Source organism: Eschrichtius robustus, chromosome 2 (genome assembly GCF_028021215.1).
Source record: "Eschrichtius robustus isolate mEscRob2 chromosome 2, mEscRob2.pri, whole genome shotgun sequence".
NCBI classification, from domain to species: Eukaryota; Metazoa; Chordata; class Mammalia; order Artiodactyla; family Eschrichtiidae; genus Eschrichtius; species Eschrichtius robustus.
In genome coordinates, this window is record NC_090825.1 from 20,234,265 (window position 1) to 20,260,667 (window position 26,403).

The 26,403-nt window shown below is 34.8% G+C and overlaps 1 protein-coding gene across 3 annotated transcripts in view; it reads right to left on the minus strand.

Annotated features, from left to right (window-relative positions):
• Positions 1-11,799: 11,799 nt before the first annotated feature.
• LOC137755944 (cadherin-10) overlaps positions 11,800-26,403 on the minus strand; it is a 118,949-nt gene continuing 104,345 nt past the window's right edge. The window contains exons 8-13 of one of the 3 annotated variants that reach the window (XM_068532092.1): positions 23,411-23,532; positions 22,966-22,974; positions 21,934-21,945; positions 18,206-18,305; positions 14,778-15,029; positions 11,800-12,290 (exon numbers count right to left, since the gene is read on the minus strand). In XM_068532092.1, the coding sequence (XP_068388193.1) occupies positions 11,800-12,290; positions 14,778-15,029; positions 18,206-18,305; positions 21,934-21,945; positions 22,966-22,974; positions 23,411-23,532 (986 nt within the window). Of the gene's footprint in view, positions 12,291-14,777; positions 15,030-18,205; positions 18,315-21,933; positions 21,946-22,965; positions 22,975-23,410; positions 23,533-26,403 lie in introns of all 3 variants that reach the window. The other 2 variants (XM_068532107.1, XM_068532098.1) reach the window with 2 other exon arrangements.

Here is a 26,403-nt window from a genome sequence, read left to right on the forward strand (position 1 = left end):
CACAGCCCAAACTACTTCACACAAAAGTCCTTGAGTCAGGGATTCAATCCAGCAGAGCCTTGGCATGGCCTCTGAGGCCTCACGGTTAAAAAGAAATGCGGCACCTTCAGGAAAGGACTAAACTGATGTCAAGGGCCTTTCCCTTGCAGGAAAATTAGGCAGCCCCCATGCTCAGACTCTTACCCACTGACACTGAGGTGCAGCTACTGGTACCTCCACTGATGGGCCCTCTAGCAACTTGGGGATCCCCTTGGGACCAACTGCATGGAAAGAGAGTGGGTGTTCTTCCTGGATGGCAGCGCGCGTTGTATGCGGTGCAGCCCACTGGAAGGCTGCAGCATTTCATCCTTCTGGCAGCATATCCCTAGACCAGGAGGGCTCTCCTGGCTTGGGTCAGCTGGCAGATATGGTGGCAGTGCCCCTGGCTCTACAACAGGCCATAAAAATGGGACTCCCAAGGGCACACATTTTTACTGGCTCCAGGATGGTAGCCAATGGGCTCGCAGTCTGGTCTGGACAAAGGCAAATGGATAATTTCATGATTCAAAAAAAGCTTCTGTGGGGTGTTTCCATTTGGAAAGAGAGAGCCGACTCACATAGGCTGATTATGGTCGCTCATGTCTCTGTGCACAAATGCCAACAAGCACATTATAACATTGCGACTCCTTATCCAAATGGCATGCTTGTTCCAAGGCCCCACATGAGCTACCGCCTAGAGTACCACACACAACTCTGGACACAACTATTTCTCCAGAGGTGCCATGCACGCTAGCAGGGTGGGTCCATATTACATCCCAGCACAGGGGAGTGACAACACTCACAGACGGGGCATACAGGTGCGAATTCCCCCTCACCACAGGTCTAGCCAAAGTGGTGGTAAATAGTTGCCCTCTTCGCTCCCAAATAAAACTCTGGAAGGCTCCCAGGTGGGGACATGTGCCCCAAGGTGACAGAGCCTCTGCAGGAAGACAAATTAATTTTATCTGACCACTGCTGCCCTCTGCTGGAGCTAGTAGGTATGATATTTACAGTGGACTCCTGCGGGCGGCTTCCCCCAGAAATGCTGCGTCTCGTCACGCTATCTCCTTCTTAACCAGGTTCGTGCTCATCCCCTTGGGTCCACCAGATATTGTAGATTCAGATCAAGGGACTCATTTAACCTCCCAAGCTGTTTAGTCATGGGCTGTAGACCATGGACTCTTATGGAATTTCCACCTAGCGTACAGGTCCCAAGTGTCCAGACTTATAGAGAAGCACAGCAGCTTACTCAAAGATATGCTCCTCAAGCTTTTAAGCCATAAGTGGTCCCCCAAATGGACAGATACTTTACACTAAGCTCTAATACTGCTTAATTCCTGGCCCTCAGGTCTCCAGCTCCCTCACACCTATGACTAGTCTTATCCAGGGACTCCCTTGTTGGTACTTAAAGGGAACCCCCATTCCTTCGACATTAGAGAGGACATCATTCACATCCACTAACCAGAGAAATGCTCCCTTTACCATTTTGATATTTTGATCATCTCCCCATCTCCCACACACTTGTGGCCCAGTAAAGGGTAGATTATACAATATGACCCTCATGTTAGAGAGTCCAAGGAGACAAACCCCAACCATACTGAGAGACCTGGATTACACAAATTCTACTGACCTAGATGATAACCCAGTACCAGCTGTGAAGCTAAGGCCAAATGTGTGTTTTACATACAACTACATATTTTTTAATTAAAAAGTTTATTCTCTATAAGCAACTCTGTTGATAGAGATCTCCTCACTATCATTACTAACCCTGAGATATAAAGATTTGTTGTTTTATCCTTACCAAGAGTAGGCTTGGGTTAAAGAGCACTAACCTTATAGCTGAGCCAAGTGTGTTTCCGAACTCCTTTGTGTAGAAAGAGTAGAAACTTGGGCAATTTTATTTAATAGTCACTTGTATTTCCTCATATGTAAAATGGAGATAATAATAGTATTTACCTTACAGAGTCATTGTAACCATTAAATGTATTAGTATATGTAAGACTTTGAACAAACCCTGGAATATTAGGCACATAAATGTTACTTATAATCATCATAATCATCTCTATCATCTTAATCAACACTATTATCATAAATTAGGTATAGCCTTACCATTCTGTGTATAAGAACACACATTAAAGATGTTGTTAATCAGTGATATTTTAGGTACTTATGTTTACTACTTAAAAGATGCGTCATTATATTTTAAGTGATTTGGAGAATAACTTTGGTGTTTGTCTTCATTTTTTTTTACTTTTCAATAAAATTGAAAAATTTATACTAATGAAAGTATCAAGGCACAAAATTAATTGTGTTCAATGTTTTGTGTTAATAAGGCATTGAGATATTAGCTTCACAGATAGGGAAATTGAGACATAATATGATTACTTTTAAATAAATTACTCATTTTGACAATGAATAAACGAGTAATTGAATTTTACTTTCTCTATTCTTATCTCAAAAATAAGTTTATAAAAGTGTGCATCGAGTTTGCATGTCCTTCCATCCAATCACCTAAACTCTGTCTACCAGGCTATCACTTTTGGGAAGATGATGTAAGAAAGTTTCAAAATATAGCTGGCATAATTGTGCATAGCTGCTGTCAAGAATTCCTAGGCAGAGACTGTCATCTTAAAAGGTTACTGTGACATTTCTAGAATATGCTTTTTCAAATATGAATGAAACATGTTGCCTTTTTGGTTGAGGGTAAGGAAGGCATGGAACCTGAAATTTTCCACAGTGCCAAAATTATAAAACAAAGTATTAGAATGCCAAGATTAATCAATCACTCAACAAGTATTTATGTAATACCTACTTAGGTGTCCAATGCATTGCTTGGAACTGGCATTTTATCAGATTTAAGTGTTTAACCAAATGCAACCTAAAAATTAAGGAGCTGCCTTAATCTAAATCATATAGGTCTGCCAATAGAATGTTCCATATGTTGGTGCTACTAAAATACCTACACCCTTTTGAATGAATATTTTCTATGCTCAGAGTTATTACAAAGGCAGAGACAAATTCTACCTGTAATAAAATTTAACTCTTTGAGGAAACAAATATAAAAGTTATGTAGTTAAGATGTATACACATATCATCATGTTGTACACCTTAAACTTATACAGTGTTATATATCAATTATATCTCAATAAAGATGGGAAATGATAAATAATAATTTCAAACAAATAACTTTGTAGTGCTAAAGCCCTGCTCTTCTAAAAGAAAAGTAGAATATGCCAGAAGCAGAGTCAATCACTGTCTCACTGCTTTTCACAAAGGTTCATTGACATTAACTACATCATTTAGGAAAGATTTATTTTAAGCTGTATTAATAGTGGGGATAATGGAAATAAATGTAACCTGTAACACAGTGGCATAGATTTTACATATTGATTAAAAAGTCATTTAAAATCCTCTTCACTGTAAAAGGAGAGAGGCAAAGATCATGGAAAGAGTCTTAAGAATGCTTCTAAATATTTCACATTGTGCAGGTGGTTTCAGATAAATTTGGGAATGAAGTTGCTGTGCTATCTTTCCTGTGGAGTTGTAAATGTCATGTTCCAAATTCAGGATAATTCCACAGCTGGAAAAGAGCTTTCACATAGTGTCTACTAGTTTTCTGTTATGCTCTTATTAATCATTAATTCTTTCCTATATAAATCATTTAATTTAATAAAGAATATTCATAGTGCTACTAATTTATGCATAACTTAAAATAATCCATTTATAATAATACTAGAAAATAAGGTTAAACAAAGTAACTTTATTTGCCTTTTTTTTGTTTTTGCTCTTACTAATTAGAGTTGTGAAACATGCCTTTTCGCCTCTTCTTTTGCTTAACTGGTTTCCAGATCTTAAAATGACTTAGCTAGTTCAGCATGGGAGTAAGTATTATATTTGTAGCACTAAAGAAATAAAGAGATTTTCAGGGAAATTGGACGCAAAATGTAATACGTTTAAAAAAATGTTAGAGTGGATGAAAATAAATTAAAGATAGATAGATAGATAGATATAGTTTTGCTGGATTTCTTTTTGTTTTTTGGAACCCATATTTGTTTTTGTATTTATTTTTTTAATTTTTATTTATTTTTATTATTTTCTAATTTTGTCTGCGTTGGGTCTTCATTGCTGCAGGCGGGCTTTCTCTAGTTGCAGCTAGCGGGAGCTACTCTTTGTCATGGTGCATGGGCTTCTCATTGCAGTGGCTTCTCTTGTTGTAGAGCACAGGTTCTAGGTGCGAGGGCTTCAGTAGTTTTAGCTCATGGGCTCTAGAGCACAGACTCAGTAGTTGTGGCGCACGGGCTTGGTTACTCCATGGCATGTGGGATCTTCCTGGACCAGGGATTGAACCCCTGTCCCCTGCATTGGCAGGCGGATTCTTAACCACTGAGCCACGAGGGAAGTCCCTTGTTTTTGTTTTTAACCATGAGTGTACCTTTTGGCTCCAAGAATCTTTGCTCATTCACATCAATTCTCTCAGCTCGTTTCCATTTTTTTTTTTTCTTGTGGGTTCTTGATTCAAGGTTGTCTCTAAAGTCCATGCATAGGTAAATATGCAGGCTGTTCTCTTTGCATATCAATATCTTCGTATGTTTTGGCAATCTCAACAAGTGAGGCTTTTTAAAAGTAATCAAGAAAATACACATCAAACTCTTTATACCCAGTAATCACAGCATGTAGGAAAAAAAGCAGGAAAAGAATACAAGAAGGACGTCAATTCAGACATTGAACCCCAATGTTTTTGGAATGGAAGAATCAACATTGTGAAAATGGCTATACTACCCAAAGCAATCTACAGATTCAATGCATCCCTATCAAACTACCAATGGCATTTTTCACAGAACTAGAACAAAAAATTTCACAATTTGTATGGAAACACAAAAGACCCCAATAGCCAAAGCAATCTTGAGAAAGAAAAATGGAGCTGGAGGAATCAGGCTCCCTGACTTCAAACTATACTACAAAGCTAGAGTAATCAAGACAGTATGGTACTGGCACAAAAACAGAAACGTAGATCAATGGAACAGGATTGAAAGCCCAGAGATAAACCAATGCACATATGGTTACCTTATCTTTGATAAAGGAGGCAAGAGTATACAATGGAGAAAAGACAGCTTCTTCAGTAAGTGGTGCCGGGAAAACTGGACAGCTATATGTAAAAGAATGAAATTAGAACACTCCCTAACACCATACACAAAAATAAACTCAAAATGGATTAAAGACCTAAATGTAAGACCAGACACTATAAAACTCTTAGAGGAAAACATAGGCAGAACACTCTATGACATAAATCACAGCAAGATCCTTTTTGACCCACCTCCTAGAGAAATGGAAATAAAAACAAAAATAAACAAATGGGACCTAATGAAACTTAAAAGCTTTTGAACAGCAAAGGAAAGCATAAACAAGGCAAAAAGACAACCCTCAGAATGGGAGAAAGTATTTGCAAATGAAGGAACTGACAAAGGATTAATCTCCAAAATATACAAACAGCTTATGCAGTTCAATATCAAGAAAACAAACAACCCAATCCAAAAATGGGCAGAAGACCTAAATAGGCATTTCTCCAAAGAAGATATACAGATTGCCAACATGAAAGAATGCTCAACATCACTAATCATTAGAGAAATGCAACTCAAAACTACCATGAGGTATCACCTCACACCAGTCAGAATGGCCATCACCAAAAAATCTACAAACAGTAAATGCTGGAGAGGGTGTGGAGAAAAAGGAACCCTCCTGCACTGTTGGTGGGAATGTAAATTGATACAGCCACTATGGAGAACAGTATGGAGGTTCCTTAAGAAACCAATAATAGAACAACCATACAACCCAGCACTCCCACTACTGGGCATATATCCTGAGAAAACCATAATTCAAAAAGAGTCATGTACCACAATGTTCATTGCAGCTCTATTTACAATAGCCAGGACATGGAAGCAACCTAAGTGTCCATCAACAGATGAATGGATAAAGAAGATGTGGCACATATATACAATGGAATATTGCTCAGCCATGAAAAGAAAGAAAACTGAGTTATTTGTAGTGAGGTGGATGGACCTAGAGTCTGTCATACAGAGTGAAATAAGTCAGAAAGAGAAAAACAAATACCGTATGCTAACACACATATATGGAATCTAAAAAAAAAAAAAATGGTTTTGAAGAACCTAAGGGCAGGACAGGAATAAAAACACAGACGTAGGGAATGGACTTGAGGACATGGGGAGGGGGAAGGGTAAGCTGGGCCGAAGTGAGAGAGTGGCATGGACTAATATATAATACCAAATGTAAAATAGATAGCTAGTGGGAAGCAGCCGCATAGCACAGGGAGATCAGCTCGGTGCTTTGTGACCACCTAGAGGGGTGGGATAAGGAGGGTGGGAGGGAAACGCAAGAGGGAGGAGATACCGGGATATATGTATATGCATAGGTGATTCACTTTGTTATAAAGCAGAAACTAACACACCATTGTAAAGCAATTATACTCCAATACAGATGTTTAAAAAAAAAAAAGGAAAATAAATGTTAAAAACAATAAATAAATAAACACTCAAAAAAAAAAAAATTGAACCCCAGTGCCTTTTAGCAAGGAAGCAGGAGAGTCTTCCTTGGAGCTCTGGTCTTCTGTTCCCTTTCATCATAATCTTTCTCAAAACTTTCCCTGATCAACTGCCCCTTTATCTGACCTTTTTGCAATATTAAATTCCCGTCATGACCCAGACCCCAACCACACCAGAACAGAACCTGAAAAGTCAGTCATTCTCTGACTGTAGTATTTATTTTATGTCAATTTCCACTATTATATTTTTTAGCACTTTGTAAATATTCCAAGCACATTTACTATATAACTTCGTTTAAATCATCGTTTTGACTTTCTCAGATTTGTGTGCTCTTCAGAGTATATCTCTAATTTCCTAAAGCAATTAGTCAAAATAATTTTTGGCTAATTAACATTTATCCTTAAAACAATACCCAAGTACTATATCAGTCTGAAAGTAAAATGGTTCCTGGTAAATGAGCAAAATAATCATTAAGATACCTTTTATAACTCTGAGTAGTTCACTATCTAAATAAAGGAAGAAGCAGAAATATCATATGCATAATATGTATACATACATATACATAAAATTAAGTATAGGGCTTCCCTGGTGGCACAGTGGTTGAGAATCTGCCTGCCAATGCAGGGGACACGGGTTCGAGCCCTGGTCTGGGAAGATACCACATGCCGCAGAGCAGCTGGGCCCGTGAGCCACAAGTACTGAGCCTGCGCGTTTGGAGCCTGTGCTCCACAACAAGAGAGGCGGCGATAGTGAGAGGCCTGCGCAGCGCGATGAAGAGTGGCCCCCACTCGCTGCAACTAGAGAAAGCCCACGAACAGAAACGAAGACCCAACAGAGCCAAAAATAAATAAATAAATAAAGTGTAAAAATTAAAAAAAAAAGTAAATACGGTCAAATGAAAACATTAAAGATTTCTGTATTCTGAGTGATGGGGTTATGGGTGATTTAAAAAAAAAATTAAGTATAATATGTGATAAATCCAAAAGTACAATATTTATGAATTCTTCCAATACGTGTTTGTTGAATACCTAAACAGATAGACATGATTCTGTGTATTGGACATCACGATGAAAAAACACATAATCCATGCTCTCATGAATTTTACATTCTATTTGAGGGAGAGAGAAAATAATCATAGTAAACAAGTAAGTCATATAACATGTTAAAACTGTGGTAGTGTTAGGGAGAAAACAAATGCAGTGTAAGAGCAATGGGTGAGTCTAGGGAAATTCTATAAGTAAGGTGGACAGTGTGGACCTCAATTAAAATAGCATTTTATAAAGAACTTATAAAATAGCATTTTATAAAGAAATAAGGACATGGCTGGAGATAGAAGGAATGGTCAGTATAAACACATGAAGTCAGAGGGGAACAGCAAAGGGTGAGAAGCTGGAGCAGAGTAAATGGGAGAAGAGGTCAAAGGGTTCTGGAAAGGCCTTCAGGACATTATAAGGAGTTTGCCTTCTACTCTTGAGTAAAATGAGGGAGTAGAGTTTAGAACCAGAGAGCAATCAAATGGGAAATCCCTTTTGAAAATATTTCTTTGACCTCAGTGCTGATGGTAGAGTATAAGTGGGGCAAGGTGACAAGAGAAAGGCCAGTTAGGAAGTTAATGGCTCCTAACAATGGAGAAAACAGGTGTTGATGGTTTCAGTTGGGTAACGGAAATGGTGAGAAGTGGTGGGATTCTGTGTATGTTTTAAAGATGAAATGAATCCAATTGCTTGCATGGGGCATTTGCTAGAAATAGTATGGTCACAACAGTTAAAAAGTTTTGGTGTTGAACAAAACATTGGAGTAAAAAAGGGAAGACTCGGCTCTCTCCTGCACTCTCAGCAAAAGTAACTAGATGCTTCTATCTTACACTATTTTTAACCTATAGGATGTCCAAGCGGGAGCCCTGTACCCCTCCCTGTGGGCGAAACCTGCATTCTTTCAGAGCAATGGGAATGTCCAGCAGCCGGGTGCAAAAGGACACCAACAGTCTGCTTTATTTCAAGCTTGGGAACAGAGGGCATTTCTAATAGATCTGTAGTAGATTTGCAGTAGATCTGGGGGGGCAGCATGTGAGCCAGGGAGGTTCCCTTCGCCGCCACCAGCAGCTGCAGCTTACTTAGTCCTGCAGCGCTGCCCAGGGGTGCCCACCCATGTGCAAGGCCACTGGACAGGGGGCTGCAGCAGAGGGTCAGCCCTGCCAGCAGGGAGGGGGGTACAGCTGGTGAAGGCATGGTGAAGCCATTATATATAGATACTTAGGTAGATGTGTTGATAGATGAACCCAAATATGTAGATATCCCTAAGTCTCAATTGTACACCTTAAGTTTACTTATTTTAGAGTATCTTAAACATCTAATTACTCACAGTTTATGTCTGGAACTCTTGCAGTTGTGTGACAGTATCTACTTAACATATACAGAGAAACCTCAGTCTAAGAGCATTACTTTTCATTATATAAACGTTCTTTGATATTTCATTGAAAATAGAACCAATGAGAATTGACTAACTTAATCACCATTTCTAATGACCGAAGGTTTATAAATCATTTTATTTCCCTTATCTGAATATTTAAAACATAAAAAAGGATGACAGAATAATTTCTTTTCACTGTACTTTAAAAAGTTAGTACAAGTTAGGTATTTTGTTACAAAGTCTGAGAGTTTTGGTAATTATTTTGCCTTTTTTCCCCCCATTGTCACTAATAGACTAATTACATACATATATATAAATTATATATGATTTATTATTACATCTCTAGGATCTAGAATACTCTTTGATTTTTATAATAACTGCTCAAAATAATTGATGAATGAACGAATACATGGATGCATAAATGAAAAGTCCATAGTTGTCCGATAAAATCAACACGTTACTGAGCGACATTTTTCCCCACTCCCCATATAAAAGAAATTGTGGACATAGAATAATCTATATATTGGGCCTGCTTTTGGGAGAGCATAATGTAAGGGAAACTTACAGTCTGAGCAGGTCCTTATAGGTGTATTTTTAATTTCAGGATCTCCAAGAAATTAATTATATAACATATCACCTTCATTATCAAAAAATATTAGGATATCTGATACCAAGGACTGCTTCAGTACTCTGAAAGATTATTTCTGTACAATATAGATTGTATATTGCCAAAGAAGCCTGCTAATCAATCTCCTTAAAGAGAATTTTTGGAAACCTGGTTTGAATAATGCAAAAGCTCACTGATTCTCTAAATATATAAAAATTGGACGACAAAATAAATGATAGAGCAAGTTAATGTCAGTCTAAAATTATCTGAATGAGGATAATTAAAGATATTCAAATAAGAATTCCAATTACTGACATCTAATATTAATAAAAATAACTAATGCTGGAAATTTTTAAACTAATTTTTATTCAAATGAATATTATAGTTTGAATCATAACTAATGTGAAATGCTCGTGAGATATACCTTCTTTTATCTTTTCCATTTGTTGCTGATTTTATTTGAATAAATAAACCTTCTAGCATATTGAGGGTTTTCTCTTCAGTTCAACATATATGAGCAAACTTTTTTTCCTTAAATGTTGTCCTTCTGACAGTCAACCTTTTGGGTGGGTGAATGGGTTCTTGGAATATAGGAAGTTGACCAAGTTAGGTTTTACTGTGGTCTGATGTGTCAGCCTTGTAACGTGACTGTAATTTTAATTAGACCACATGGGTTGTTTTTCTTTCGTGACTAGATTACTATGCAAACTAAAATGTCTGTGGTCAGAGGGATATGTGTCTTGCAGCCTGGAAGCTGGGGGAAAAAAAGCATTCAAGAAGATTGAAATAATTAATTCTGCATTAAGGATATGTCAATATTGCCCTCTGACTCACTCCAAACGCATACCATTTTCACTAATTAGAAAGCACACAAATCTTTGGTATTGTTTACGATAAACTCAGCAGGGAATGTGACTTCCTAGTGTAGGCCCAACAAAGTGCTCCATTTATGAATAAATCATGTTTGGATCTTGAGAAAAGAGGCATCAGTTAGTGGCAGTTGGCTTCCCTGAATCTCAGGAACTCTGGATAGTTAACTGCCAGTACTTTTTTATTCCTTTCTATTGAATCATTCATTGACAGAAAAACAGACTTTGTTACCAATATGTAATATGTAATGCATTTTGGGAGACTTTACATAATTACATTGCTGTATCTTAATGGAATATTCAGCATTATTACTGTCATTACTAGGCATTTCAAAGTCACCGTGGGAGGTAAGCATATTTTCCATTAAAAGATTATTTCAGTATGAAATCTGTCTGAACTATTAGTGCCCATAAACCTGAATAGCACAAATGTCATACAAAAAAAGGAAACGTTTTATTCTTTCAGATGTTATTTTAGTGAATAAAGACAAAATGAAATTACTGCATTGCTGGTGTTTGGGGTATTTAGCATAAGGCTGGTCATGTTTTACATTTGCTTATATGGTACATTTTTAGGTGATCTGTAAATGACTATCACTCTTAATGCAAAGAGTTTTTCACATATCACAGCATAGCAAGACACATTGGAAAAATAATTCTTCCCTAAATCATATTAATTTGGTTAGAGCTCTCAATAGTAATGATAATGATTTTGTGTTCTTACCTGTATTCAGTGTAATTTTGTACCAAGAAATTTAGTCTGTGGAGAAACTTTTTCTCCCTAGGGAAAAAAGAAGCTAGAGACGAGGTAGTTGTAAAAACTGGTTTATTTTTTTTAAAAATAAATACAAAAATATAAATATAAAACATTAGCAGATAGAATTTGATGAAATGAAATTGCACAAACGTTTGTATACCAGGTTGCATATCACACCTACTAACACCACATGTACATTTTTTTTTTTAATTTAACATACAGAACAGGATATACCTTAAAATTTTTCTTCACCTTTAAGAAACGGAAGCGGCTTGTTTGTGAGGTTGCTTAAGGGAGAACTAGCCTGTTCATGTTTCTGAAATTATCTTTTATTTCCTAAGAAGGACAACACTGAATTTCCATAGCTTTGGCTCTTGGAAGTGATTAAATAAAATGTCGTATATATTCCATGAGACATCCTACAGGGAATAATTAATGTAATTAATGAACAAATTAAAAAGGAAATGGGAAAACAAATTGTGCTGAGTGGCAGGAAAATTTTCCTGAATATCAAATATTGTGAAGTGGAGACGGTGTCGGTAAAGTTACTTCCTCTTGCTTGAGCAGAACATATATCCTAGGTTAAGAGTCTTTGTCACTTTCCCCGCCACCGTACATTTCCGCCAGCTTATTAAACCGAGGCCCCCATTCTCGGAGGTAATCGTAGTTTTGGTCTCCGTCAGTGGTACCTGATTCTAAAGAACTCAGAGATTCCGCGATGGAATCGTTTCCTTCGTAGGCATACGTTGCAAGTGAGTCGTAGGGCGGTGCGGTGGGATCCAGATCGTGCTCTTTTAGCCTTTCGTTAATGAAATCCCGGACATCCGTGTTATCCGGAGCTGTCGGAGTCCTCCGTGGGATAAATAAAGTTTCCGGAATAATATCTCGCCGCAGCTTTTTTTCCTCAATAGCTGCAGGATTCCTCAGGGTGCCGATATCAAAGGCCTGGGTGTCTTCCTCTCCGCCACCTTCATCGTTATAGCTCACAATGTTGTCTCTGATATCTTCTTTAGACAAGATCAGAGGCTCTTTTTTCCGCTGTCTTTTCAGAGCTGCAAACAGTACTACTATAACTTGAAAAAAGAAAAAAGATGCATTAGAGGTCCATCTGAAACACATATTAATAAATAACGAGTGGAAGTACTATAAAGGAGTTTGCTATTTAGGTTTTCTGGAACTGGTTAGAATTTAGGGTTAATTTTGTATTTCCATATTTTTTTTTTTTTGCGGGGCTTGTGGGGAGGGGGAGGCGTGAGAGGAGAGGGGAGTGTTGAAGGATTTAGCCAGTATGGTTAGAGTTTAAGAACAGTGATTCTAATTTACTTTTAAAGCAATGTGAAAGGTTTTTTCAAATACAGTGACTTATTTTATCTATTTTTCTAAGAACTGTTTAAAGATAGTTCCTGATTGTACAGACATTATTTATACTTTGCATTAAATAGTGACATAAGATGTTTAAAAAATAGACACAAATCAAATTCAGCTTCAAATAAAACAATGAAGAAGGGCAAAAATATGCCCATATTTTTACATCCTTATGCAATACTAAAAAGGCAGCTTTCTTCACAAGATATGGAGTATCCATATCTGTTAAATAGCTTTGCTGATCGATTTACATATTTTTTTTCTTACATTGTTACTAGAAGGCCTTAATTACTGGGAAAAAAAGACCACATTATTTAGACATTATTAGTTTAGAAATTTATGAGGTTTTCCATTGAAATATATTTCACTCATGAGATCAAAAAAAAAATTGCTGGATCACATGATGGCAAAGAGTAAATTCAAATTACTACACTGAATTAACTACAAAAATTATGTATGAATTTCAGCTATATGTATCTTAATGAGTATAGATCCACAAGTAGAAATGTGTATCATTCAGACAGGACATTTCCGTACTTCCATGGGAAGGTATCAATAATAATAATAATATACTTATTATTTTAGTAATCATAATAATGGTAATAGCATAAATGATAGGAGAAAGCTAAAATCATTTTCCCTCTGGTTGTATTAGTTTCCCACCCTCATTCTTTATCCCCAAACATTTTGGTCATAATCCTTTTAAAATGATGATTTAGAGAAACAGATGTGAATTCAGTTAGATGAGGAAAGGAAGGGAAAATATCTTATCAGGTATATGTATGAAGAAATATCTATATTTATTTAGCCTCATTAGAACAAACATTTAAAGGATATGGGATTTATTACTGGTCTTGACTGAACGTGTCCCCTAAAAATTCATATGCTAAAGCCTAAATAAATTCCCAATGTGATGGTGTGTGGAAGTGGAGTCTTGGGGAAGTAACTAGGTCATGGAGGTGGAACCCTCATGAATGGGATTAGTGCTCTCTTGACATGACACAGGAGAGATGATTGCTTTCTGCCCCTTGAGGATACAAGAGAAGACAGCGGTCTGTGAAATAGGAAGTATGCCCTCCCCAAACATGAAATCTACCAGTGCCTTGATCTTGGACTTCCCTGTCTCCAGACGGTGAGAAATAAATTTCTGTGGTTTAAGCTACCAGTCTATGATATTTTGTTATAGCAGCCTGAATGAAGGCAATTATGTTATTATGTAAAGTGGTATTAAGTTATGTTTTCTGTTTTATTAACTTAGAACAGTAAGACTTCTTGCCCTCAAGCTTGTGTGAGAGGGCAGACAAGGGACTTTTCTTAATGTAACAAAAAAGAAAGTTTTAATCCATTGACAACTGTTCTTGACCTTCAAAGTGATTAAAAAATAAATAGGCCACCACCAAGAGAAAGAAAATGTTTATTCTTCAAGTTTTTGAGAAAATGTGACCTTTTATTTTGGCTAAATTCATCATTTGTGCACACACATAAACTTGTGATGTAACGATTTTAAACCTCAGATTGCTTTTGATCAGCTAAAGGATCTTAGCCAGTAAAAAATGTTCTAATAATGAGGATAATGAAACTTACTAAGATTGGCTTCAAAATCCCAGTTCATTTCACTGCTTCTTGAAATGTCAGATACAGTGTTTTTTGATTAGAGTCACAAGAATACTCACAATAGTTTTAAGATAATGCAACTAGAGAGTAAACAATCTGATTTTTAACTCAAAAGCAGTTAAAAAGCAATTTGTTCTGGGTTATAAAATCAAGTATTGTTGTTTTAGGGACAAATGAACGAGGCAAAGCGCTATGTTAACATTATATAAGTGAAGAGGTAAGCTAGTGAGGCCATTGTCCAGTTGTAGTAAGAACCAAAAACAGTGGAAATAAACTTTAGATTTCCTGAAAAACTACGTATAAAGACTGAGGGCAAGGTGCCTTGCCTTAGCTCAGCCACTCAGAAATTGTGTAACGTTGGAAAACGTTTAGAACATCTCTAACTTTCCGTTTCATTGTTTAAAAAGGGAAGGTAATGACTCTATCTGATCAGATAAAATATTTTAATATAAACATTCCACTGTTAACTGCTGTCTGTCTTAAATTTGGGGGTTAGTTTTAGGGGAAGTATTTTAATAGTAACATTTCTACTTACAAACACAGTGAAGTAAGCCATCTAGGAAATAATCACGTTTTCTTACCCAGCAGAATAATGATGCAGAGGAGAATGGCGACCAAGGCCCCCGTGCTGAGACCCGCGGGAAGGAGCAGGGCCTCAGCGCTGCAGGACTGCATGTTGCCTTGGCTGTCACACGCGCACACTCTGATGGTGAGTGTCCCAGTGCTGCTCTGAATCGGGTAATCGTTGTCCGATATCACCACAGGCAAGAGATAGGTGCTTATGTCGTGTCTATTGAATCCATTTTTTCTGGTTAAAATTCTGGCAGTATTATCTAAAATAAATTTTAACGTATTACACATGGCTTGGGACAATACATTTGTCTCATCCTGATCACCGTGGTTTGACACAAAAAATAAAAAGTTGTTTGTGTGAAATACAAAATTGATATCAACTTCCCTATCAAATATATACAAGGCAATTCAAATATAGATAAGATAAATAAGACAGTTTGAGGAATCTAATACCGTTATTACTTATTAGATTTTTAACTAATTTTCAGATGTTTTCAAAATGGTGAATTTTTATAAGTGAATCATTTATCAAGACTATAGAGATGGTAGCATATTGTTTATCAGAGTTTTCAAAAAACATAAATATTATGCATACCAAAGAAAAAAATATAGTAAGTGTTTTTTATTTACAAATGTATGTGTGTGCACATACACAAAACACACATTAATCCAATATTCATGAAGAAAAATATGATTGGGTAAATTTTAACTATAGTTATACTTTTAAAATCAATTAAGCATTCAAAAACCTTCAAGAGTCCCGATTTATGAAGAACAGTCAGCAAGTTACTTAATATTTTTGAACTTTGATTTCCACCCATTAAAATGAATACAGTGGGTAACTCAGGGTATTGGTGGAAGACACTAACGTGGAGTGCCTAACAGACACACAGAAAGAAGTAGGGACTTAATCAAGGCTAGCATCCTACTACCTAGTATATTGCTACTGATATTTCCTTTATGCAGTAACTCACCCAGTATCCTTAAATGTGGGTTGTGCATCTATATAATAATATTGAAAAATAAAATCAATATATACTTGGATGATAATTTCCTATTCTGTTTGTCCAATGTGCTGGGTCTTGTTTAGCCAATCCCATAAGGCTGCTTAAAGTGCCAATGTAGGGAAGGGAGTGACTTAGGCAATTGCTAAATCAAACCAACAGGATAGCAAAATTAAAAAAAAAGAAAAAAAAGTGACAATCTTTTTGCAGATATAGTGGCTGGACATAAAGTAATCATTTCCTAAATTTTAGCAAGAAGTTAAATCTTAGTACATCAGTTAACTACTGCATAATCTAGGAAAGTAAATTAGCAAAATAGAAGATGTGCATAAGCAAATTTAAAAAATAAAATGTAATCCTGATAATTTTGCAATTTTGACTTTTCTTCCAAGAAGTATTAGGATACAATTCTTCCTTTCTCAAACCTACACTAAAACAAACATTTACACGCATATGGGTATTTTCAGAATCTTCTTGCCTTACACTTTTTTAACTTTTCAAAAATTTCTAAATCTTAATTTTGCCTGCAATAGCTTTGATACATTGAAGAGCCAAAAGAAGTTTTACCCTAAACTAACAATTCTGTTTGAATCATTTTATTAAATATTCAGAAAGTCATCATATAATAATGCTTTTGACCTGTAAGTTAGTGAAAAGTGAGGCATTTTTAATAATGTGATACCAACTGTGGTATCACAGAAGCAGGAAACATATTTTAAGAAAGATGTAGAATTAAAGATTTTTAAGATGAACATGTAGACAAATGCAAGGGTATTGTCTCAAGAAGGTCAACTTTAAGGTGATGTCTATGTCATTGGGATTTCTTTCAAAATTCACCCAATAACAGAAAATAGTGAATTTATGCAAGATTAGATCAAATATTCCATCAGACTTTACTGGTATTCTATTTAGTGTATGTTCAGGTTTGTATTCATATGGCTTCAGCCCTTGCTTTGAGTAACTTATGTAGGATCAGGAACTCTACCCAGTATAGGAAATTTCTACTATTTATCAAAAATTAATTAAGATTAGCCTTGAGTTGCTTCCCCAGTAACTGTGAAGTGCTGTGATAAGATAGTACTATTTCAAGTCTCTATTACTTTTTAAAATTGAGAGGCGGCTTGTTGAGATCCGGGGCTCAGTTTAACAAGAACATAAAACAAATTAAAATACAATTAGAAAGTGGTACAATACAATACAATATTGTCAGCTCAGTACTAAGAATGTCCAGTCTAAATTCTATGTTTAGGTTACCAGATTTAGCCAATTAAAATGATGGGTCCTTTTCTGATATTCAGATATTACGTCTGATATTGGGCATTTTGTATTTTATTTGCCAATTCTACGTTAATATTTCCAATCACAATTATTTTAGGTGTCCAGAGGGACAGAAAAGATAGACATTTCAGAAGCTCAGATTTAGTAAACAGATGTTACCAACCGATGCCTCCCTTCAGCTGATTTGTGCAAAGATCCTACTATATCAAATATCTCAAGTAGTAGTTGCTCAGTGTAAAACTATCCATTATCTTAAACTGCTTTCTGACATTCTGAAAGCCACCTAGATATGCGATAGCAACCTGGCTCTCCCAGTGTACATACACAGTTAAGAAGGTATTGTAAATATGCCAATGTAGTTATTAGATTTATTTTAAGAATAATTATATCTATAGTAGCTCTAAAACAAGTATGCCTTTTTACCAAAAACTACCTTATATAATTAGTTTTAACGTAAATTTGTTGAAGAGAGAAAACTCTGATTACATATTTTGTTTAGCCTAGAATAATTACCATACATATTTTCCAAAGAATAAAGCTGTTTGACTTTTTGAAAATAGTGACCGTTTTTGTATTTTTCCTCAAAAATATGTTTCTGCTTTTTTTGTGAATGCAAGAAATATGTTTAGTATTTTTGATCACAGAGACATTATAAGTTTCATATGTTACACAGAAAAATAGTGCATCTTGCCATTGAAACTATGTTTTTGCATCCAATCCCCTCATAGGCTAATGTGGCTACTTTTTTTTTTTTCTTTGTCTCTTCTATGCCTTTTTGGCTTTGGTGAATCTGCTGCTGCTAAATCTCACTGAAGTTTACACAAGAGTCTCATTGAGCCATTCATTTCTCTGTGTGTCCTACTATTTTGTTATAGGAACTGATTATTCCGGCCTTTCTAATGTTTGCAAGATTCAGTCTTTGCATTAGAACCCGTATAGAGTCTTCTTTCACATATTTTATAATCTTAAAATTCAAGAAAGTAACCACTGTTAAGTAAGAAATTACCATAATAGCTTATTAAAAATATAATGAAACCAAAATTTTGTAACACAGATCTGTAAATGAATATATCATGTATATGGTAATTGTTACTTCGGGGAAAATTTCTTGTTAATGTCACCTTAAATCATAATGAACACGTTCTAAAATTTACCTTCATTGTCTTGTACTGTGAAGTTTGGATTGACAGCTGCTAAACTGAAGAAAAATTTTTGTCCACCTAAAGGATCGTCTTTGTCTACTGCACTTATAGTCTGTATTAGCTGCAGAAGAGAGAAAAATGTATATTTATCAAATTCCATGGGTAGAATCTGCTTTATAATATGTAATTTTTTAATATCCAATTTTGTCTAACATTTTTTTAAGGACAATTGATTTTCTTCCTTGTGCATGTACCTTTGTTTGAGTTATTCCATCTTTTTATTATTACTTAGATTTAAAGTCTCTTTCTCTCCCTCCCACTCTGTTTCTGTCTCTGTTTCTCTCTCTAATTTCCCCTAAATACTATTTATTATTTTAATTAAAATAATAAATAGTAATTAATTTAATACTAAATTAATTAAATTTAATTATAATTAAAATAATAAATAGTAACATTATACTCTTTACAGTTTTATTAGATATAGCATTTGAAATAAGTAGGTATTTCATGTATACGTAAACATTTATCTAGAAGATAAATGTATCTAATGTAGGAAAATTTAGAAAATTATTGTGATTAGGGCTTTCCTCTTCATTAAAAGTAAAGTGAAAACTATTCAAAGAATGTAGAGATTTTATAGACAATTACATATAACTTTATAAAGGAAAGACAAACATTACAGTATTATCTACTTTAACAGTAACTGTTCACTTCATTTGCACTGTCAATAGAATTATATATTTTTAAATTCAACATATACATATACATATAGGGATTGGTTATTTTAAAAGGGTCAACTCTGATTTATTTTAGGGTAAGAGAATATAAGAAGCTATCTAGTAACAAAGTAGAAAATTTAACACCTTATACTATAAACAGATGACTACTTTGAACATATTATACAATTAATTAATATTATACAAATATATATGTAACAGATAGCTATGTATTTTTTGCATATATACCCATTTTGTCCTTAACTTATTTATACAATACCATTTTATGTATTTTTGCATATTTTAATTTTGCAAGAAGTTTTCAGAAGTTGTTAAATATGTGTTTCAATGCCTAGATAAATGGTCAAATTTATGCTTAACTGAAAGGAGTATACTTTTTACTGCATTAACTCAATTTAATATTGTCTGGATATTTGATGTAAATATTTGTTACTGATGTTTTATTAATTTAAAAAGGATTTTTAAGTTTAAAACACTATGTAAAATAATTAGAAAAATTAAGGAAATATTTTAAATATTCCATATTAAATTATTTTTCTTTTAAAGTGTTCTATAAAAATTAAAATGTGGTAAAGTTGAGGTACTCCCTAATCATTTATTTCAGAATGATACAAGAAATATAATTGGACCAAAGATAAATGTTTATCGTCTAGAAATAAGTAGCAAAACAATCATTTAAAACTTTAAATAACTTAAAATATATATTTAAAAATCTAACATTATGAAATTTTAGTAGCTACTTAAGATTAAATATAAGCAAGAATTTATGGCTAATGGCTAATCCATTCAATCAAAAACCAAAAGGTGGTACATATATAAAGGAATTCAAGAGAAAAATGTTAAAATAATTTTAACTAATACACTTTAAGATGTATCTATTCAGTTACAAATATATTTCTTGACTGACTCTTGTTTGTGGAGCAGTCTAAAAGATTTTATTTTCAAATAGTGATTTATAGAAATAAGTTGAAGAGGAAAAAAAATGGCATAAATGAAATAACATATCAAGAAAGATAGTAGACTAATAGAAATTCTTATGTTTATATATATCAATATTAATATATTAACTCTCACATACAGATGCATAAAAATTATAGAAATGTAAAAGTAGAGCTAATGGTCTTTTAAAATAAAAACTACAATCTCTTATAATAAATTTACATTTGCAACTGTGATTACAAATTACAATTCCAGTTCATTTTTATGGACAAAATAACACAGTTCAGAGAATGAAATGGCCACATCTTTACATATAACTATAAGAAATTATAAAGGTTTACATAAAAATTCTCAATTAAGATGTATTATTTTAATAAAAGACAGTAGCACTGTATATGGTAGCAATACTTCAGCAATTTGCTAATGTATCTTCAGTAAATGTTATAAAGGGAATAAGTAAAACTCATTTAACAATGCAGACAAAATAGAATGACATGCTGAAAATCAATATCATATCACAACATACTTTTATGACCAGAAGACTTCTCTATGCAGATGGAGACACTTACTTCCTTTACAAGATTGATTTTTTTTTTCTTTGAGATATAACTTGGCTTCTAGCATCCAACTTCCCCATATTCAGCATTTACCTTTTAATATAGTCTTCCTTTGCATTTCCAGTCATACATTAAAAAATCACAACATTTTGTTTCGGTATTTGTACCATAAAGAGTTGCAATAGAAATCAGAAGATGGCAACAAGAAGGAGGTAAAACTGTTTCTCCTGTCTCTCCCTATAAGACCTCACTATTTTATTTCGACTAGAGACAAATTCATTTTGACCCACTGCCAATAAAAGAAGTTGCCACAGTTAGGAAAAAAAAAAAAAAAAAAAAAGGTGATGTCCAGTATCCATTTTGAACATACGAAAACTAGACACAGACAAGTCATTTATATTTTATCTCCTTAGCAATTATATAATTGGTTTGCGTGTTCACTGAGCTATTCTAAAATAATCTTATATGAACTTGAAGGGTGTTTCAGGGATCATAAGATAATGGAGTGTGGGATGACAAATGGATTTTAAGATGTTTAGTTAGAAAACTGGTCACTGAGTTTTAACATTTTAGTTTTTTCGGTGAAAAGACTACTAGTTTCCATTGATGCGAAAATTCCCTTTGCTCTGGTGAAAAAACACCCTTTTTAGTTGTTAGGGAAGTAACTAAACACTGTTCTATGGAAAATATTTAATAGGATTTTGGGTGTTGATAAGGGCCTGGAGCTTAAATACTATCAATGGGTAAATATAAGCAGCCTGTCTCCCCAGAGAGACTCCCTGGGAAATCTCTTGTGAGACTGAAATGCTATTGCCCTCTCATAGAAATTAAAAATTATTAAAATATATTTTATTGACTAAAGGAGTAAAGCCTGTGCGAGGGAAAATGGAAGAAAAGAGAAATAGCCAGTCCTCTCTTCTGCCCTTTCCCAAGGTCCCCTGACTCTGTCTGAGATGGAAAAGATGGGAGTCTAGTTGCCTAGTTCAAGCATAAGACGGGACTATTCATACTACATCACTTGTAAATTGCATCCCTTTACCCGGGGGAAAATCTACCCTTAGGCCAGGGAATAGGCAAGAAAGGAGGAGAGGGTGGCAATTAGCTTTATTTCTGTCTCATTGAGTCCACACACCAAATGAATCAGAATTAAGTTCTACACACCAAATGAATCAGAATTAAGTTCTATGTGGTTCTAAGGGCTGCTCTTAAAGAGCACTTAATTCAGAGGAGTGCTGGGTGGACTAAACTACTCTATAAAGAACTAAAGCACACCCAGAAGTTCCAAAAAGTTCCTACTTCCCCGGAAGGAGGGAAGACAGACCTAACAAATTAATTTCAAGAAAGGCTCAGTGAAGAAGGACTTTATCAAATAGCTATTCTGATTTTGCCTGCTAGGATGTCATAACCTAGAATTCCATCAGTGAGTATATTACAGTTCAGTTCAAGCAACAATTTTTCAGCATGAGACCAAAATGACATCTAACAAACGAGTTTTATTAAAAATAACTACTATGGGAGGCTTTTGCACATGCAGCCAATTAGACAAAAATTATTAATTATGTTCTTCTTGTCAAATTTGTTAAAATAGACTACTTTTTAAATTAAAATCAACTTTGATTTGATTATTTTCCCTCAATATACCAGCTTGCTTTTAAAAGTTCAAAAAATATGAAATTACTGAGCCAGATATAGGTTAAAAGAAAAAAGGCATAAGAAAAATAAACAAACACAATCCCTTATTTTGTGTATTTTGAATACATTTGGGAATGAGTATTTATAATGACTCACATGCTCTGAAAAGATATCTCTTGAAAATCAAATAGAATAACCATAGAGCGAGCAATGTATGCAGCAGTTGCAAAGTGGGTAATTCATCTCCTAGAGAAAAGGCTTCAACTCATATCATGCTGAGCCTGCCAAGAAGAGGACTATTTGGAATTGTATTTTTCGGGCACACTGTTTCATTAAGAAGTAGGTTGGAAGCAGTTTAGTCCTTTAAATATTCCAAATTAAACATTTCCATAACACTTTCAAATAAAAAAATGAATCCAATTGCAGCAATTTTACCATTTCCAACAATAGACAGGCTATTGAATTCCTGTTAGAATTTTCTGAAGGAAGAATTTGAGTTATTTCACAATGTAATTTGCATAAAAATGTACCAATGACATTGATGTTTATAAAGAGCATCAAATGATGTCAAAACGCAATACAGTTTCGCGATGGCTTCTCTTTCTTTAATAAAACACATTTGATTCCCAATTATTATTTATAACATGCAGCTTCCTTCTGTGAAGATGGCATTCAAACCAATTAAGAGCATCTCTTTCAGCCATACAGGCTGGGGCTCTTCAAACAACAAAATGAGTCCACTGAGGAAAAGACTTAAAGGGTTATAAACAAATCTGGTATAGGAAGAATGTTTTAAAGGACGAAAACGAAGTCATTAAGCACTTTATGTGTTGCTACGATGATGAAATGCAAGTATAACTCTTAAGAGTGAACTCTGCAGCCCTGCTTCAAAATCGTATTTGCATACATTGGAATACTGATGGAAGGTATTGATGATCCCAAGTATTTGTCTCTGTTTTCCCCAACTTTCATTACCCGTCTTGTGAGCTGTTACCAATATTTATCTAATGGCACAGCAGGATTTATTTTTCCTTTTGTTCGTTTATTTTTGTTTTTGAAAGTTTAAGAAGTTATTTCTTCTTACACTTTAACTTTTGTGGCTACAGTAAAATCTCATATTTACATTAGAACTTTACGAAGGACATATGAAATGTGTTACACTATTATTTAAAACATTTTCAACCCTAAAAACATAAGCCTTTGGTTTGTTTTTTGTTTGCTTTTAATCATACTACTGGGACTTTATATGAGTGATTTTATCTGTTTACTCATTCCTCTCAAGATTGGGAAAAGAAAATACTTAGTGTCCCCGTTAAAATCTTCCTACACTTTAAAATCCTATGGGTGCTTACCTGTCCTGGTCTGGCATTTTCACATACAAAAGTGTCATAGAACACAGCAAATTGTGGGGCATTGTCATTAACATCCAAAATTCTCACAAAAACAGCCACCCGAGTCACCTCTTTGGGATTGTCTAGAAAAAGGAAAGGAAAAAATCTGTTTAGGAAGACGCATTTGTACACCAGATTTAATTTATATAAGCCTCTTGTGGATATTAAGTGTTCACATACAAATAAGCATCACCTTCATTCTACTAACGTAATGAGCAAATGCGATAAAGAAAATTACTGCAGAGCCTAATTAAGTAGTCATGAATTCAGTTATTAATGGGCTCAAGAGTACTATTAATATTTTGAAAAATCTTTTTAAAAGCACAATCCAGTATAATTGAGTTCTTATTATATGTGTCCTTATTCTCCAAATACACAAAATAAGAACAAATATTTATTAAATCTTTATTATATGTCATTATATTTCTTAATTTATACCATTTTTTTTGGATGAAGAGTGGTTTTAAATAAATTAGTAACTTGCCCGAGGTCATCTACGTGGTAGTTGTTATATTACAACCTACCCTTCTGACTACTTTTATCACTAAAATGTATTCCAACAGCTACTCTCATCCCTCCTTTTGGAAATTTTAATATATAGCTACTAACTTTACAAACTGGATGGAAATTTACAATGAAATACAAGATTTTAAATATTTCATTAATACAATTGTTACTGGTACCATTTCAACAATCCAGGCTCAATTTTGTATAACAAAATTAGTTCAATAGTAACATGTAGTGTAATAATCATGATTTTTTTTTGGCTAAAATCAAGGGCATCAAAGTTTTCACATAAAAATATGCATTTAAAAATATGTTTTGATTTGTAAGTGGAATTTTAAAATATATCTTAGCCTTGGGTAACAACTGCATATTAGTCATAATTGCATTATCTCCACCAAGAATTTTTCTAGGCAGTTGCACTGATATCTGAGGTGTTTGGGGATCTTAAATTCAGGTTTATATTCATCAGCCTTTGTGATGTCAAAATCTCAGTCTCTGGATATAGTTCAACTTCTTTGTGAACTTCAGTAAAGTCAAGCTCAAGATCAATATAAACGGAGAAAGGAGATAATTCGCTAAAAATAAAGCAAAAAAAAAATAGCAGATAAGCTGAGGGACAGTAGCCATCTTACTAAATGGCCTCTACCAACATGGGTTATGAATAATATGATTTAACCTTGTGAAATTTATCTGATTTTCTAATTTTATCTAAATAATTTTCAGATACAAGGGTTAAAAAATATTGTCAGGTACAAACGGGGAGTATATCACTACTCAAAAGAATTTATTTCTCCTCCCTCCTCTCCATGTAATTGTAATGTTACTAAAACAATTAAATCAGCATTTTAAAAAAATAACTTGTAAGAACTGATTACTTGGCAGGGGCGTTTACAAGGCTGAGTAGTATGAAGCAAGGCAGACACTTCCATCTGAAGTGTATTTACCTTACTTTACTCTTTTCAAGGGAAACTTTAAAGTGCATCTCCTCTTTAACACTCTTGTTTAGTCTTCCTTCAGTCTTCTTAACCCATATGTATTCAGTTCTCAGGTTCTGATTTCATATTTGCTAATCTATTGCTGCATATTATTCACTTCCTAGTATGTCAGGTGGTTAGAGTTTAGATCCTGGAGTCAAACAGAGTTGACCTGATTCCCAGGTCTACCACTTATTCATTGTGTGACTTTGGCCAGTTTACACTCTGTCTCTAATGCCTCAGTTTACTCAAAATGAATCAAAATAGAACTTCTGATCTTATACAGTTATTTGAATAATTAGGTGAGCTAATGCATGAAAACTTCTTATCGAAGTATCAGTTTGTGGGTAAACACACAAAACCAATACATGTTGACTATTGTTATTAAGATCATCTTTATTATCACTGTCATATCTTCCTTTTTTGGAAATTTATTTATCTATTATTTATTTTTGTCTGCGTTGCGTCTTCGTTGCTGCGCACCGGTTTTCTCTAGTTGCAGCGAGCAGGGGCTACTCTTCGTTGTGGTGTGTGGGTTTCTCATTGCGGTGGTTTGTCTTTGTTGCGTAGCATGGGTTCTAGGTGTGTGGGCTTCAGTAGTTGTGGCAAGTGGGCTCAGTAGTTGTGGTTCACAGGCTGTAGAGCGCAGGCTCAGTAGTTGTGGCGCATGGGCTTAGTTGCTCTGAGGCATGTGGGATCTTCCTGGACAGGGCTCAAACCTGTGTCCCCTGCATTGGCAGGGAGATTCTTAACCACTGCGCCAACAGGGAAGTACCACTGTCATATCTTATTTCCTTACATTACTTAAAAGCTTAAGCTATCTTTCTCCATGCAAAGCATCTACACAATAAAAATGTGTTAACTAGCTTTCCTGCAATTCATGTGGGTCTCAAGAGGAGTACATTTGGGAAAAAGTGAGGAGAAGAGAAAAAAATGAGAAAAATTTTATTCTGCTATTTTCCTACCTCCCTCACTCCTAAACAACTTGCTAAAACCCAGAGGCATAGTGTTCACCTCCAAATGAATCCTCAACTACCCCAAGTTACTTGATGCTATGGGGAAGAGTGGGAAGGTATGATTCTTCTGTATTTTCTAGAATGTGCTCTTTAACCTACTTTTATAGTTAGTGGACATAAGCTAAATGTTTTCCTTCAATACAAAGTCTTGACATAAAAATAACTCTTTTGTTGGTAGCAATTCAGTTTCTAACTGTGCCACAGAAGCCAAGAAAGACAGAAAAGTTTCACATCTAAAAAACTGCATTGTCAGTCCCTTCCCTAACACAATATGGAGATTCTCCAGCTTCTTTACACATAACTCAAGGCTCTTCAAATCAAAAGCTAAATCCACAGGGATAAACACGCTTTGTAAAGCATCAGGCCTGGAGTCACCTGTTCAAAAAACAGTGCTTACACTAATCATTTTACTGGCAGATGCGGCTGCTTACGTATAAATAAAAATATAAAGCCTTCC